General features: G+C 39.1%; 1 protein-coding gene across 5 annotated transcripts in view; it reads left to right on the forward strand.

Annotated features, from left to right (window-relative positions):
• The window catches only part of LOC137975935 (serine/threonine-protein phosphatase 6 regulatory ankyrin repeat subunit B-like), a 56093-nt gene that overhangs the window by 21296 nt on the left and 19797 nt on the right, over positions 1-15000 (forward strand). For 3 of the 5 annotated variants that reach the window (XM_068823145.1, XM_068823147.1, XM_068823148.1), the window contains 9 exons: positions 6810-6911; positions 9470-9568; positions 9718-9831; positions 11857-11961; positions 12564-12662; positions 12751-12852; positions 13247-13348; positions 14419-14517; positions 14675-14773. In XM_068823145.1, the coding sequence (XP_068679246.1) occupies positions 6810-6911; positions 9470-9568; positions 9718-9831; positions 11857-11961; positions 12564-12662; positions 12751-12852; positions 13247-13348; positions 14419-14517; positions 14675-14773 (921 nt within the window). Of the gene's footprint in view, positions 1-4917; positions 5432-6618; positions 6737-6809; positions 6912-9469; positions 9569-9717; positions 9832-11856; positions 11962-12563; positions 12663-12750; positions 12853-13246; positions 13349-14418; positions 14518-14674; positions 14774-15000 lie in introns of those variants that run through there. The other 2 variants (XM_068823144.1, XM_068823149.1) reach the window with 2 other exon arrangements.

Consider the following 15000-nt stretch of genomic DNA (forward strand, 5'->3'; position numbering starts at 1 on the left):
TGTTGTCCAATTTGGAAATAATTGGATTTGAAAATTCTGAGGACAGCCAAAGTTGGACGAGGCCGTAGGCCGAGTACAATTTGGCAGTCCGAGGAATTTTTTGAATCCAATTATTTCCAAATTGGACGAGCATGTAGTCCTGTTACCTATTAATTATATAGCATCCAAAGGACGTCGTCAAGCTCGTGTTCGGGAATCTCCTTAAGCTTTCTCACTTCGCTTCGCTCAGCACGCCACAGGTCAAACATTGAGTATTCTTGTTCTGATTATTTGCCCTCATCTCGAGTAAATCAGTAGCATCTACCTCTGGAAACGTAGCTGAAGACTCCATTTGAAACTCTGAATCGTCAAAAAGGTGGAGAGAAAAGTCGGGAAATTCGGCCATTCTCAACACAAAAGAAAACCCTGCGAGCGATGATCGCTTGCTGACGTTTGAAAGCAGTGATAATAGCTGCAACCTGATTGGCCAATATTCGGTTAATTTATTTATCTTGACATTTGATTGGTTGATGGAGAGTATCCAGATTTTCCTCAAATTGGACGGTTTGTTCAAAGCAGAAGGAAACGTTCCAGCAAAAACTATCCAATTTATTTTAAATTTGGACAGTTGGCAAAAATTAATAAAAAATAGATCTGTTGGCAATATTGAATTTTGATGCAGCTATATAATTAGTATATGTAATAGGACTATATGCTATCCAATTTGGAAATAACTGGATGAGAAAAATTCTGAGGACAACGATTTGGAAGTCCGAGGAATTTTTTTAATCCAGTTATTTCCAAATTGGACAAGCACGTAGTCCTGCTATATAGCTAGTCAGTTGTAATTGGGTCTTTGCTCAGTCCAGCTGAACTCCAGAGGAATTCTTCGCCGGCTTCGCTTAAAGCACGAGAGGAATTTTTTTCGCTTCCCGTAACCCTGCGCTCGCCTCAAGATGTTGCCTTGAATTTGCAAATTCACGATCTCGCAAAAGACTGTAGTTTCTGCCACAGTTTTTTAAATGACGGTCCAACGAGCACTGTATGACAGCCAAACTTTCTGGTTCGTATTCGTGACCGGCCTTTTTTCTAATTTCAGCGAAAAAACGGCAAAGAACTTCATCTTGATCATGACGAGAAATATCTTCCAACTTTGAAATTCTTGCTTCGTTACGCTGCACCTTCCACTCTGAAAACATTCAGCCAAGTTTTTGTACTCTTCGAGGTGTTTTAGTTTTAGTTTTTGCCTCTCAGGTTGACAAGCTCTTATTCTGGCAACGTAAGAAATCTCTCATTTGCGATCATTGATATCGCTGAAAAAGTCCTGAGAAATGGAAAAATTTGGCAAATCTCTGTGGCTAAACTCCGCCGTTGTCAACTACTACAAAAAAAGACAACAGCGCTGACGCTATGCTTTATGCTGATTGGCTAATTTCTATTACTTACTGTATCTTCTGGAATTTGATTGGCTTAGACAAACTGTAATTCAAAATTTAAGGAAAACCCTATCTGAAACTATCTAAATTAATCTTTAATTGGAAAGTTTTAAAGAATTAAAGAATAATAGCTTTGCTAACAATTGCGGTTTGACTGCCAGCTATATAATTAGAGATTTAATTAAAGGAAATGTGAATACTAACCCTAACCCTAACCGATTAGATATTTGTTGCTGTGTTGTATGTGGATGTTAAGAGACCGGCTTGTCCGAGAATAGAAAGATCTTATTGGCATTTAATGATCTTTATTCTCATAAACAGAACTTACTTTGGCAGACTGCTGCCAAATGGGGCGTAGCCATCTTCGCAGCCGTTTTTAGGCTCGGTTCAACGGAGGGAAGGAATGAACCGAGCCTAAAAAGGAGGCTGAATGGGGCGGGGAGGACTGCTTGGAAAAGATACGAGAACTTCGCTTATTCTGAAGAAGTCGAGTTTCTTTTTGGTTCTTTAATTTACTTCTTTCAGGTCTCTTTTAGGGGGTTTTAAAGGACTTTTCTCGCTGATGAGCCCGTTCTAGAAAGATAATAGTAAATTTCAACCCTCCTCAGAAGTCGTCAACATTCAGCAAATGTTATTTATTCCTACTAAAATAAATGAATGTAAGACTTTTGAGTTAGTGTTCCAGCCAGTACAGGCCCAAGAGGCGTTGCTTCCAGCACGTTACAACATCGTTGCCATGGCTTCTAGGTCCCTCTCAGTAAAAGCTCCAGCACTCAGATTCTGGCATTGTTTGGTCTTTGTGGTTTTCTTTGCGCATGCAGAACCCGTTCCAGCAATTTCATCCAAGCCAACCATTCTAGCCACCTCTCCGTTACCTCCATGCTCTACTCGTCACGAAAAGTGTGTGGGTTGTTTAACAGGGCGCTGTGAGGCACTCGATTCCCACAAGTGCGGCTCGGGTTCAATTCCCAGATTCGGCGTCGTATGTGGATTGGGTTTGCAGGTTCTCTTCTCTGCTCCGAGAGGTTTTATCTCTTGCTTCGGTTTTGCTTCGGTTCTGTTGAGCCTATTACATTTCATGACACAAACAATAGATCTTGTATTAGCTTTATTTGTTCACCATTCAGCATTTCTTAATTTCGACGTACGTCAGTTGTGCTTCTTGAAGTTGGTTCCACGCTCAACTGAAGTCTATCCCAGAACATGCCGAATAAATTTGAAAAGTAGTGTTGTTGCTCCAACCGCAAAAAAAAAATTTGAAGGATTCTTGTCGATGATATTGATCCAGCGGTTTCGCCAACCTGCTCGAATATGTGACTTTCAAATATTCTGTATTACACTCTTAACTCATAGGAATAAAAGGAACTCGCAGTTGAACTTCCAAGTTCAATTCACAAATCTGTTATAGGATTTTAGGTCTTAATTTTTAAGATGCATTGGTAGTTTTAAATTTCAATTTGAAATCTAATTGTAATGCGTTTATGATTATTTATAATAATAATAATAATAATAATAATAATAATTATTATTATTATTATTATTATTATTATTATTATTATTGATAGCTCAGTGGTAGAGAACTGTGCAGCAACGACCCCACGGTCATTTGTTTGCCAGTCTCGTTCAATCCTGATTTTCCCAGGCTTTTTCGTAACTGCTCGAGTTACACTGGCTCACAATGTGCGAGGATTTTAGATCACTTATAGATTTGTTTCTCTTTCACATTTCCAATGTATGTCTTTAATGTATTCACTCCATTACACTTTTTACGGGGTAAAAAACGAATTCGCAATTGACCATGCTTCTCCTCTATTGCTTGGTACATGTATCTCAGTCCCAGAGCGCAGCGCAATCGTACCGCGGAAACACACAGTCATGACTTCTAGCTCAGTTCATTCTCATTATTCGTCTTTCTTTGGAGCTGCTTAAACTACCTCCATAACCGCAATGATCATTCGCTTCGAGATTCCGTGTTCCAGTTGTCGACATGATTCGTGAGCAGACGCGTGGTGTTATTTGTCGTCTTTCCGTCAACCTGTGATGTCATTGGCTGTGAAAAATCTGATCAATGATTCGATGCTTCTCGATGTCTTTTGTCATTAGCTGTAAACATTCCGATCAATGATTCGATGCTTCTCGATCTGTCCTTTCATCTTCACTGTATGTACTTAAGTCAGTCCTCCAGAGAAAGTTAAAAAGGGCGTTTTCGGCTCAATAACAGAGAAAGCGTTTATCATACACTGTCGTATGAAAAAAAAATTTGAAAATTTGAAAAGGCTCAATTCACGGGAGAGCATTCACGTGTTACAACAACAATTGGGAGCTTACGAAACGAGACGACTTCATTTAAAAATACGAGTTCGCGTTATTTATATCACTGCGAAACTATTTCATGTCGTTTCGCGTTAAAAATGTGTAGTAACTGGTGAGGAATAAAACTGGTATGAGTGGGTTGGAAGCGTAGAGAGAGAACTGAAAATTCATCGTCATGTGCTAACGTCCTCCACAGAACCTTGAATTTGGTCATTTCACGTCGTCATTTAGGAGATGACGGCAAAGAAATGTACCCAAATGTAAAACGCACGTGCAGAGCGTGCAGAGCCATTGTTTTTGCTCACTAAACCTATTGTTTTGTAGCTTCGTCGTTGCCGTTGGCGTCGTCATTTCGTAAGCTCCCTAATTACTGAAGCAAGACGCCTTCCCATTTGCTGCCATTTTTTGACGCACTGTGTAGTATTCGGGGGTAACCACTTAACCCTACGTTGTTTTCAATTTCTAGTCTTCTCTTAGAAAACCTTAACAGTGAACGCCGTTTTAGGGTTAATTGGGGCCCGAAGCGGAAAAGTTTACCATCTACAGAACTGAACAAACGTGTCGGAGTTTGTATGTCTTCGCTGAAGAGACTCTTTTCGCAGCGACTTAAAATGCCTTTTAAGTGTGGAAATTAGAGCAAATCAAAGGATTCAAGATGCCCCTTTAAGTATATACGAGGGCTTTATTTAAAAAATGAGGTGAATTTTCCTTAAAGTTCATGAATTAATCATAAGCGACTATTAACGCCTCATTTGTGTCACGTCTGAAATGTGCGCACCTGTTTCGAGGAAACTCGAAGACAATGAAAGCGGACAGCCTCATCAAACATCTTATTGGAGGTAAAACCGTGTCACATTCAAAATGATCTGAAATGTCGTTTAGACCGTGGTATCCTTTTTTATGCAAATACAATCGGAAATGCCCAACGAGGGCAAACAAACACACCGTTTAATTGTATTTAGTTCTAACCGCGAATGACTTCCTGCAAAATAATTACTACAAAAATACTTTTTGGAAGTATAGCTGTATTTACATCCATTTTTTATTGATTATAATTGGAGCATTGATATTTTTTTTCCCTCTGAGTGATCTGCTCGTATTTTGTAATGTGTTGAGTTTGACCGGCAAAGATTTAAGCCGTGAGGCTTTACTTGAAGGATCGATGGCGATACTGAGACACATGCGCATTAGATTGTTGCGTTTGTGTATGTGCTTTTAGAGTTAATCATCTATCCGATCAAAAAAGGCGTAACTGTATGGGTTTGTGTGAAATAATGGCATGCTCCGAGGAGTCGCCGTTTAAATAAGAAAATTCTGATCAAGAGGACTAAGATCTTCAGTTCCTAGAGGCAAAATTTCAACTCGAAGGTTGTTTAAAACTTCCTCCTCGCGTTCGGTGAGGTTGTGTCTTTTGCCGCACACCTTCTGGTACAATGCCGAATGGCGGACCGGATGCTAGCACAACAAGCCGAAGGCCATCTTTGCGGCCTCCTAGTCCGGGGCCAGAGGCGCCGGTAATTCCTTCACAAGCCCGCAGAGGATCGAAGCTGTTATATGATACCAAGACACATCCTTCTGTCTTAAGATGGGAAATTTTAAACCGGATTTTAGAGTTGTCTGCGAAAGGAGATTGGTCCGCAGTAGATCAACATCTGAACAGCCTTGGACGAAACAATATGGATATTTCACTGGCAGAGATCGAAGTAATGTGGAAGTATTATCAATAATGTCATGATGGCCTCTTGCTTTTAAAATAAAAACGCGCCCAAGGTTAATTTACTGTTACGCGATCGCGTAGTGACGAAAGACTCTTTTTATTGAAATTGAAAGTTTAAGCCCTTGTACCGTGAAAACAGGCACAGCGAAGCCCTCTTTCTGCTTTTTATCTCTTTGATGTTTTAAACGAGGATATAATCATACAAGTTTCGAAAGATAATTTCGATGTTTAGTCATTAAAAATCACGCTTTGTAAGATCGTGTGAAGCGATTTAAAGTATTTTTGTAATTTCAGCACTATTCGTCTTCTTCTTCTTCTTCTTATCAGTTATTATTATTATTATTGTTGTTGTTGTCTTATCGTTGTTGTTATTGCTATTATTAAATAGGCCACTTTCGATATATTAAAATTCAGCTTGAAAGAGAGGTATAGAAGACGAAGACAAAGGAAAGTAGATGATGTGTCGATACATTCATTCCAACTTGTTTTTATTGTTTTTGTCCTTTCAGCCTCACTATCAAATTGAATATTGATATTTCGAAAATGGACTATCATTTTTTTCTCTGAGGTATCCGTGCTAACTCGCAGTGGCCGAAAGTTGTTCTAGCTCATGCCTAATATTTTCTCTTTTTATCGTGCAACCTACAGTGTTTTTGACTTCCCTTTTCCAGCAAGTTATAATTTGCCTGCCATCAGTTTTTTTTATTACAATTTATAAAACAAGCCTTTTTAAGAGCTCTTTGACTCTTTTGACCCGAAATGGAGTTTTATTGCAGTTAATGACGTTTTTATCAGCTAGTAAGGTTGATTTTTAATTGATATAATTTTCATTGATTCGGAAAAATACTCTTTGATAGAATTCTTGGTTCGACACTGTCGAACCAAGAATGCAGCTGGTCTCTTAATAGTTCGTCATTTGTAGGTGATGTGCTTTCAAATAATGCATGAAGCCTTCGAAAAGGAAAAATCAAGACCACAGGCACTAAAATCATTTTTCGAAAAAAATTGGCCACCAGGTCTTATCAAAAATCAGAAGAAATTTCTTTGTATTTCTTAACTGGCTGAGACCCCAACTGTTTTCTGAATAGAACCAAAATCATGTGTATGGATTGGCATTGTGAATAGAACTGCCAACTGTGCTGACTTTTTGATTGTTTAGCAAAAAATCTCATTACTGTCTACCATTAAATCATTGCCTTTCTTCCCGTACTACAAGATGGCCTGTTCTGAACCGGAGATGCGCCTTGTTGCTTCTTCTCTTGGCTTTCGTAGCGCAGCAGAAACGGTTATTGTAAGATTATTTTCCAGGCTTTTTAAAATTAAACTATTCTTATTCCACAATTTATCCATTTTTTGCGTTACAGGACAACGGACTGACACCCTTGATGCTTGCAGCCCGAGACAACAAGCACAATATCGTGGAAAAACTACTTGAACTGGGAGCTGTAACTACAGACCGTGACAAGGCAAGTATCTCGTCGCACCATCTTGCTTTTTAACTTGGCTTTTCGCAATGTGCTGTCCAATCTTTAATTACACAACATTTGTCAGCACGGCCATGTCATTTGCGCTGACGTTGTTAAGCCATACTCACCTAAGTAACCGAAAATCCAAGGTCCGTTTTTTCATCAAATTTGCTTTTCCTATTTGGAAGTTCAAGACCCGTCCGGCTACATCGCAGCATAATGTGTATTTTTAAGAGCTGTTAACCCTCGAAAGTTGTTTCTCTAAGATATACTTGCAAATTAACGCCATAAGCGGCCGAAAATACATTTATTTTTTTGACGTTTTCGCTTAGAATTCCAGTAGTTTTCGCGGAATTTGCATGAATTTATGTTTTTATCAATTGTAACCAGATTTGTATAGCTAAAGCCAACCAATTTCTTCTTAATAGGAACTGAACAACCCAGATTTTTCCCTGCTTCGAATTTCATAAATAATAATTGTGCTTCTTCTTGTTTGCTCGCTTTCTTTGTTTGAAGATCTGTCCTTGTAGACTGAAACGCCAAAAATTGAAATTGTTACATCAACACAGCTGAGAACTTATTCCTAAACCTACGCTTTTTGGTGCTAAAAGACTTCTACAATCAAACTGAAAACACTCGTCAGGACCGTAGCCAGAAAAAAAATTATGACGGCATGAGGCAATATCCATCTTCGTAGGTATTTTAGGTGTTTATGATGAGTGCATTTTAAAACTAACACTGGAATCGCGCTTTATTTTAAAGAATCACGAAAAAATGACTGACGCAAGTGCCTCGGTTTGCCCCACACTGGCTACGGCTCTGCAGTCGTAGCATCTTTCGTTGAATAATTTCCAAGTTTTTACGAACCTTCTTGGTTCTTAAATGGTCAACTTCATGGTTCAAGAGTTGGCACCGCATTAATTTTTCATATTACTGAATGCAGTGTAATTTCTTTTTCGCAGTATAACCTCGTCCAACGTTTATATTTCTAGTATTTATTTTCCGGTCGTTGCAGGAAAACCAAATTTTCTTACGCCCAGGGTTCTTTTGTTCTCGGACTTATCAGCAGGAACAGAATTAAAAGTGGTTTCGTCGTAAGAAACAAAAGAAACTCTCCTATAGTTTGACACTGTTGTTCGTGGAAACAGGTGTTTTTCCTGAATGTGAAGTGCTCATCTTTTCGAAAAAGCCACAGTTCGCTTAATTCCGTGCGTTGTCCTAAGTATTTTATATGCTGCTCGTTAAAGCCAATCGAGTTTGCGATAACCTTCAGTTCACTTTCATCACTTCATCTTATCCGGTGAAATCTTTATCCGAGACAAAAATATCTTTTTGCAGCGCATCACTTTTTCACTTTGCACACAAGGATACTTGCTAAATATATCCAGTTGTTGAGTTTGACATCAAAGATTCTTTGAAATGTTTTTTTTTATCTTTTCTTAAGTATACGAGTTTTGTTTGTAGGCTGTTGAGACCACTTGCCGACGCTGTTTAGCTTAATATCCCGGAACGTCTTGTTTACACAATTTCCAATTCATATAAATTTGTTTCGAATTAAAACGAATATGGATTTTTTTAGTTTTTGCTATATTTGAAAGGTAAAAAAAAAATATGTCTAGGTGCAGTTTTGAAACTCAGTTTAATGTCCATTTTAAATTCCTCCCTTGAATTACATTGTTTTGCGCAATTTTGATATAAATTCGTTTTTGTATTTTTAACAATTAGAGTTATCAATTTTATGGCTTCAGTTTTTTAAACTAGCCTTTGAGCGAGCATTGTTAAAAATATACAAGTTTGTGCCACTGTGTTAATTTTTCTTGTCAAAAAAGCATACCTTTATTTTTTAGATAAATTAGCGATTTTTTTTGCCAACAAAGACTTACCTTTGAACGCAAATATATTAAAAATCTACTCAACATTGCTTTCCGATTAAAAACAAAAATGAAGCCGCCATCCAATGAATAAAATATAAACGGAAATGTTTGCCAAAAGCTTTTTTCTTTTTCTGTTAATTAGGACTAGGTAATTTTCAAACGAATAGCCTTGTATTTTCTCGTTTATGCGACCAAGTCGGATTCTATCAAACCTTTTTTTCATGTTAAACGTCTACAGGATCTTTGCCAAGGTAAGGCCTAGAGGTGGCAATTCTTTATAAAAGTCAAGTAAATTTCGTCACTGATATCGCACGGTTCGAAGCACTAGAACATATGCGCATGCGCTGATTAATAGTTTGAAGGAAAGCACAAAACGGCGTAACCTTAGTAATGGATTATTCTATTAGGAACAAAACACGAGCCGCCATAGTCAAATTTTACTTAAATTTAAGCCGTGTCAAGATTTGAAAATTAAAGTGGTTATTTCGCGCGCTGTTTTCTCCATTGTCCAAAAAAGGCAGACTTTAATTTTGAAAGGTATACTTCATTTTGTTTTTGCGTTATAGCCTACTGAGTGAAAGTTCTAAAAGTTCAAACAACAGGTCCAACATCTACATCAACACTGTATCATATGCCCCCCTCCCATCATTGGTTATCTTATGTCTTGAATGTTACCTTTTTTAGGAGGGACGATCCGCTCTTCATTATGCCGCTGTCTCGGGTTCCGAAGGGATTGTCAAACTTCTTCTCTCCAAAAAGGCGGACGGCACACTTACCGGAGGGGTAAGTATCATAGCGCGTTATTTTTCTCTCTGAAAGACGCCTCTCTACATAGCTGGAGGTTCTTTCCAATTGTTACTTTTACCGTGACTTTTTCGAAGTGATTCTTTTCTCGTTCCACTCCATAATATATTGTTCCGTTCTTGTATCAGCCCGACGAGCAGCTTGCCCTGCACATGGCCTGCAGCCGCCCCTCGGGTGCATTGGAAATTGTCAGAACACTACTGAAGGTTTCTGGGAAAGATCCTAAACTCGCAACTGATAAGGTGACTATTAAATAATAATTTCTGCTCTTTAAAAAACGGCTTTTAATCTTGTTTACCAATTTAGTTGTGTTTTTACCTGTTGGAAGAGATTTCCCAGTTCGCAAAATAGGTAGTTTATTTCAAAGGAAAAAAGCGTTTCCCTGTATACAGAATGTATCAGTGCCTAAATGGAAATATTGGATAGATGTTACTAAACTCGAGTGATTAGAGAGATTTAACATCACATTCACGTGAAACGTTTCAACTTTAGCTTTAACATTGTTTGTGAAAATAAGATGCTGTTAAAATGAAAATCCTTATCGGTCAAATTTTGCGAGTTCCGATGAAGCTGTGTAGTGAGTCAACAGAGAGTTCGTGAAGGAAATTGCGACAAGGAGTCAGTTATGAACAATCTACAACCATGAAACGTAATTTTTCCTTGTTTGACTTACTGGAAAATGGTTTGGTGTCCTCAGTTTTCCACAAACAACTTAATTTGTAAAGGAAAACGAGAAGAAAATCCCACATTTATAACAAACGCGAAAATGGCTCCTTTCGCGTAGAAACGACAAACGGCAACTGGCAAACGCGAAAAATGGCGGGAAAGTCAAGGTCACGTGGTTACTTTTTCCGTTTTCGTTTCGCGTAAACGTGATACGGAATCTATCTATAGACCTCATTCATAAATGGCGGTCAGATTTAAAGTTCTTTTGTGCAAGTGCAAATTAGCCTACCAAGCCTCATTTTAGAGCAAGATTTCTTTTCAATTCACTGTATGGTATCGAGGCTTGGTAGACTAATTTGCACTTGGACAAAAGAATTATAAAATTGACCTCCATTTATGAATAATTAACAATTATTCCATGAGCGCGCGTTAGATATGAGATGATAGATAGCCAACGAGGCGCGTAGCGCCGAGTTGGCTATAATCATCTCATATCCTACAGGTGAGAGTGGAATAATTGTTTTATTAAAAACGCCCCCAAAATATAGAAACCAAGACTACAATAAAAATAAAAAGGTCCAAAAAATCACGCATGTGCTTGCCGTGTTTGTAGATCATGGTATAATGGCTCATAACCCATGATGGCTTAGCCAATCAAAACTCTCGAATTGCATTATCCAATGATCCAGTAAGGTCTATTATCCCACAGTACCTATCCAATGTTAGAGATCGTATTAGAGAGTTTGACCATCGGCGGCGAGCTCCGCGAGACACTGCGCACCGGTGGCTCAGTTGGTTGAGCACCGGGCTGTCACGCTCAACTCCGACCGGACCAACACTCAGGGTCTTTAAATAACTGACGAGAAAGTGATGTCTTTGTAACGACACCTGCGAATGGCTAGACTTTCAAGTCTTCTCGGATAAGGACTATAAGCCGGAGGTCCCGTTTCATAACCCTCGGGTTTAATTTCTGTGGGACGTTAAAGAACCCACACACTATTCGAGAAGAGTAGGGCGTTTCGTACTATTCAAGTAATTGGATATGCCGCCCATATTGTACGAAGTGAACAAGACGAAAAAATTACGAAAAGACCTATCATACATACATATATACATACATACACATATATACTTAATAGGCCATTTCCGAGTTCATGTCTGCCTCCTCTTCAAAGCGAGTCTAAGTGCGAAGTTTTTGTTGTGAAAATTAGTTTTCATTCATATGTAAAGTAGAACTAGTTACCATTACAAAAACTTCGCACTTAGACTCGCTTTGAAGAAGAGGCAGACATGAACTCGGAAATGGCCCATTGACCACTCCTCATAGGGGCTTTTCAAGGCCAATGAAACACAATCACGACAGAACAGAACATTCAACAACAACTGTTATAAGAATCCCAACTGGCTGGAGGCAAACTAGGGTCTACCAGGAACAAATTCAACCAGTGTTCAAAACGTGTGTTGGACCCGGGATCCCCTGATCTCAAGGCAACTGAACGGTCCTAGCCACTGGGCTGGTTTTCTTATGTTTGCAAACATGGAGGCAAACGACTGTCCCGTATAACTGACCCGACCTTTGAATTGTGTTATTTCTGTTGCAGAATGGTTCTACGCCACTGTTTCTGGCGATCATGGTTGGCAATCAACACGTTGTGAAAGAACTGTTGAGCACCCAAGCCGAGCAACAAGTCAAGATCAATATCGTGGTGAGTGTCATATCATTGTAGAGTTCTTCAACGCCATCGAGAACGAGACGAGAAAAGAGGTTTAATGAGAGAAGAAAACGTGTGCTCTGCCAGTTCTGCGCTTAACATTTTGAGATATTCCTTTGGTGTCCTCGTCTGAACGTCGTGAAATGCCCGACGTTTTTCACGAGTCTTGTCAGAGAAAGGGCTAACTAACTAACTAACTAACTAACTAACTAAATAAGTAAATAAATAAATAAATACAACCTTGTTACCTCTTGGCTATCCAGCAAGAGTACTGATATCCCACAAAACTGATATTGCATTTTATAAATGCAATAAATGCTAGAAATCGAGCGCAGTGCCGCACGGGCAGCACAATTATTTGTCGTTTTGTAACCGATAATGTTTCCCCTTTGTGGTGTTGTCGTTTCCGTTACCGTCTTCGTTGCTTTAAGTCCCTACTTTTATTGCAACGCAAAACCGTACACCCATTCCTTCAAGAAGAATGTGTTGAATACGTCAGCAAATTATTTAATTACTATAGGACTTTTTGTTGCAGCAATGCAGAGATATCGCCAACAACGTTAACACCAATGTCTTTTTTTTTCTTTTTGATACAGCCCAGTGAAGATACTGTATTACACGCGGCTGTAAGAAAGAGGGATGTTGACATCGCAAAACTCCTCGTAGAGTGTGGCTGCCCGGTCGATGTGCAAAACGTAATTACGAATGTTCTTGTTTCAGCTGAGTACAAATTACCAAAGGAAATACTATAACTCAATCACAATGCATTTTTTGTTGTTATAGGCCGAAGGACAAACGGCCCTCCATATTGCCGCCTACGAAGGAGACGAGACTATGATAAAGTTTCTTCAAACGGCACGAGTTGATGCTAATATCGCTGACGCAGTGAGTTGTAAATTATTTGGACACAGTGTATATGAACTGTATATTTTAATGTCTAAATAAACATACAAGTAAATAAATAAATTAAGGACTTACGTATTTACAAGTGAGAATATAACAAACTGTAATAGAACTTTGATATAACAACAAAACTATGAAGCTGCAAATGGGCGATGATTATAGGTACTGACATGAAATATATGAAAACTCTACATGCCGTTTAGGCTTTAGGGTGTGTGAATTTCCAAATGATGACATGCTTCTCTCTTCAGGCAAAGATTTCTGAAAAAAAGGCTAACACAAAAAAAAGAAACTCACAATCCAAAAAAGATGATTTAATGCAAAAAAGGTCTAACTATCTTTTTATATCATGATCCTTCTTTTTTGGTTTCTGTAGAATGACCGTACTCCGCTCCACTTGGCAGCAGAGAGAGGTCACTCCAATGTGGCCGAATTCTTGGTGGACAAGCTTAAAGCCAACGTGAATATGAGAACAAAGGTGTGCGCTGTTTCGCTGATTTTGCCTAATTAAAGGGGAAACTTAGCTAGTGGCAGAGGAACTATTTCTACTAAAGCCCACACAGACTAACCGGGTTAATTGCCTTTTTTTTCTTTTTGAATTATTTCTGTTGAGGGACTCGTAAGAGTTGTCGATTCTAGAACAATGTCCAACCCGATTATGTTACTATGGCAACCACGCGTGCGCGACTGAGAGTGGCAAAATCAAAACGAAAATGGCCCGTTTTCGCGGGAAAATCAATCTAAAAATAAACTCGGTCTGTAAAAACGCCGTTCCACAAATACAATGAAGTTGTAAGCTCCAAGTCATGGTCTCTTGGACAAAATTCATTTATAAAATTATTGCGTGGATTTCCTCTAGAAAACTATTACATTGCAATAAACGTTGTGGACTACAACGCAAGACTACAACAGTAAATCTCTCATTCTCCATCATTGCTTCAAATCGCTTCGTGCCAGTCCAGGAACAGCGCTTAAATTTAGGGGAGAAAACAAAAATTTATCCCCAAGTGCTAACGTTCTTCATAAAACCTCAAACTTGGCTATTTCACGTTGTTGTTTTGCTGACTACGGCGAAGAAATGGACGAAAGTGAAAAACGCACGTGCAGGGCGTGCAAAGCTATTGTATTTTCCCACTAAATATGCAAATTTGTGACGGTCTCGTCACCGTCGCCGTTGTCGTTGATTAAGCTCCCTGTTATTGCCGGGTTAAAAGAGGAAAAATACTCGTGCGGCACGAATTTCCGTGCATTTCTTTGCCGTTCTCCTCAAAACAACAACGTGAAATCACCAAATTTTAGGTTTTGTCGACAACCGTTCGCACCCATCCAGTTACAGCATAGTTCGCCCGTATTGTACAGAAAAATCGAGAAATACTCGGGGTAGCGCTAAGTCATATTTTGACGTTGCCGTTGATCTTGCTTAAACTCCCTTATACCTCCTAAGGACAGAGGGAAGGATTTCATTGATACCAGTTTCGGAGTTGATGTAATCAACGAATTTACTTTTCCTTTAAACTTAATTGACAAGATTGCTTTTTAAATTTGTAGGATGGCAGTACCCTGATGCATATTGCTTCACAAGCGGGACATCCCGACACCGCTTTGGTGTTCTTGAAAAAGGGCGTGCCCCTCCATATGCCAAACAAGGTACTTAGCCTCGAGTTTGTTTTAAGGCAACTTTTAGTCACACTGGACATTCTACTGGGATGCGTAACCGAATTGTAAGGCCACAATATTGCTTTCTTGATGCCTGTTCTTAAGCCTCAAGCTCTTAGTTGATTTGTTTGTGTATTTTTATCTTCAGGACGGTGCCGTTTGTCTTCACGCTGCCGCCAGAAAAGGTCACGTCGGAGTTGTAAAAGCGTTGCTCTCGAAAGGAGCTTCAGTGGACACCAAAACCAAGGTGAGACGCATTCCTCAATAATTATTTTACGGTCTTTAAAGAGAAACTAGGTGAAACTAGAACGGTGAAAAAAAAAAGTGACTTTTAAGTCTTCTCGGATAAGAACTGCAAATCGGAGGTCCCGTCTCATAGCCTTTGTTGGAAACCAAATATTATGGGGCGTTGAAGAACCTACTCACTTCTCTTGGTGCTTCGGGCCGACCTAATCTTGTCGGGAGCATCTTTCA

This window comes from Montipora foliosa, chromosome 11, assembly GCF_036669935.1.
Source record: "Montipora foliosa isolate CH-2021 chromosome 11, ASM3666993v2, whole genome shotgun sequence".
Taxonomy (NCBI): domain Eukaryota; kingdom Metazoa; phylum Cnidaria; class Anthozoa; order Scleractinia; family Acroporidae; genus Montipora; species Montipora foliosa.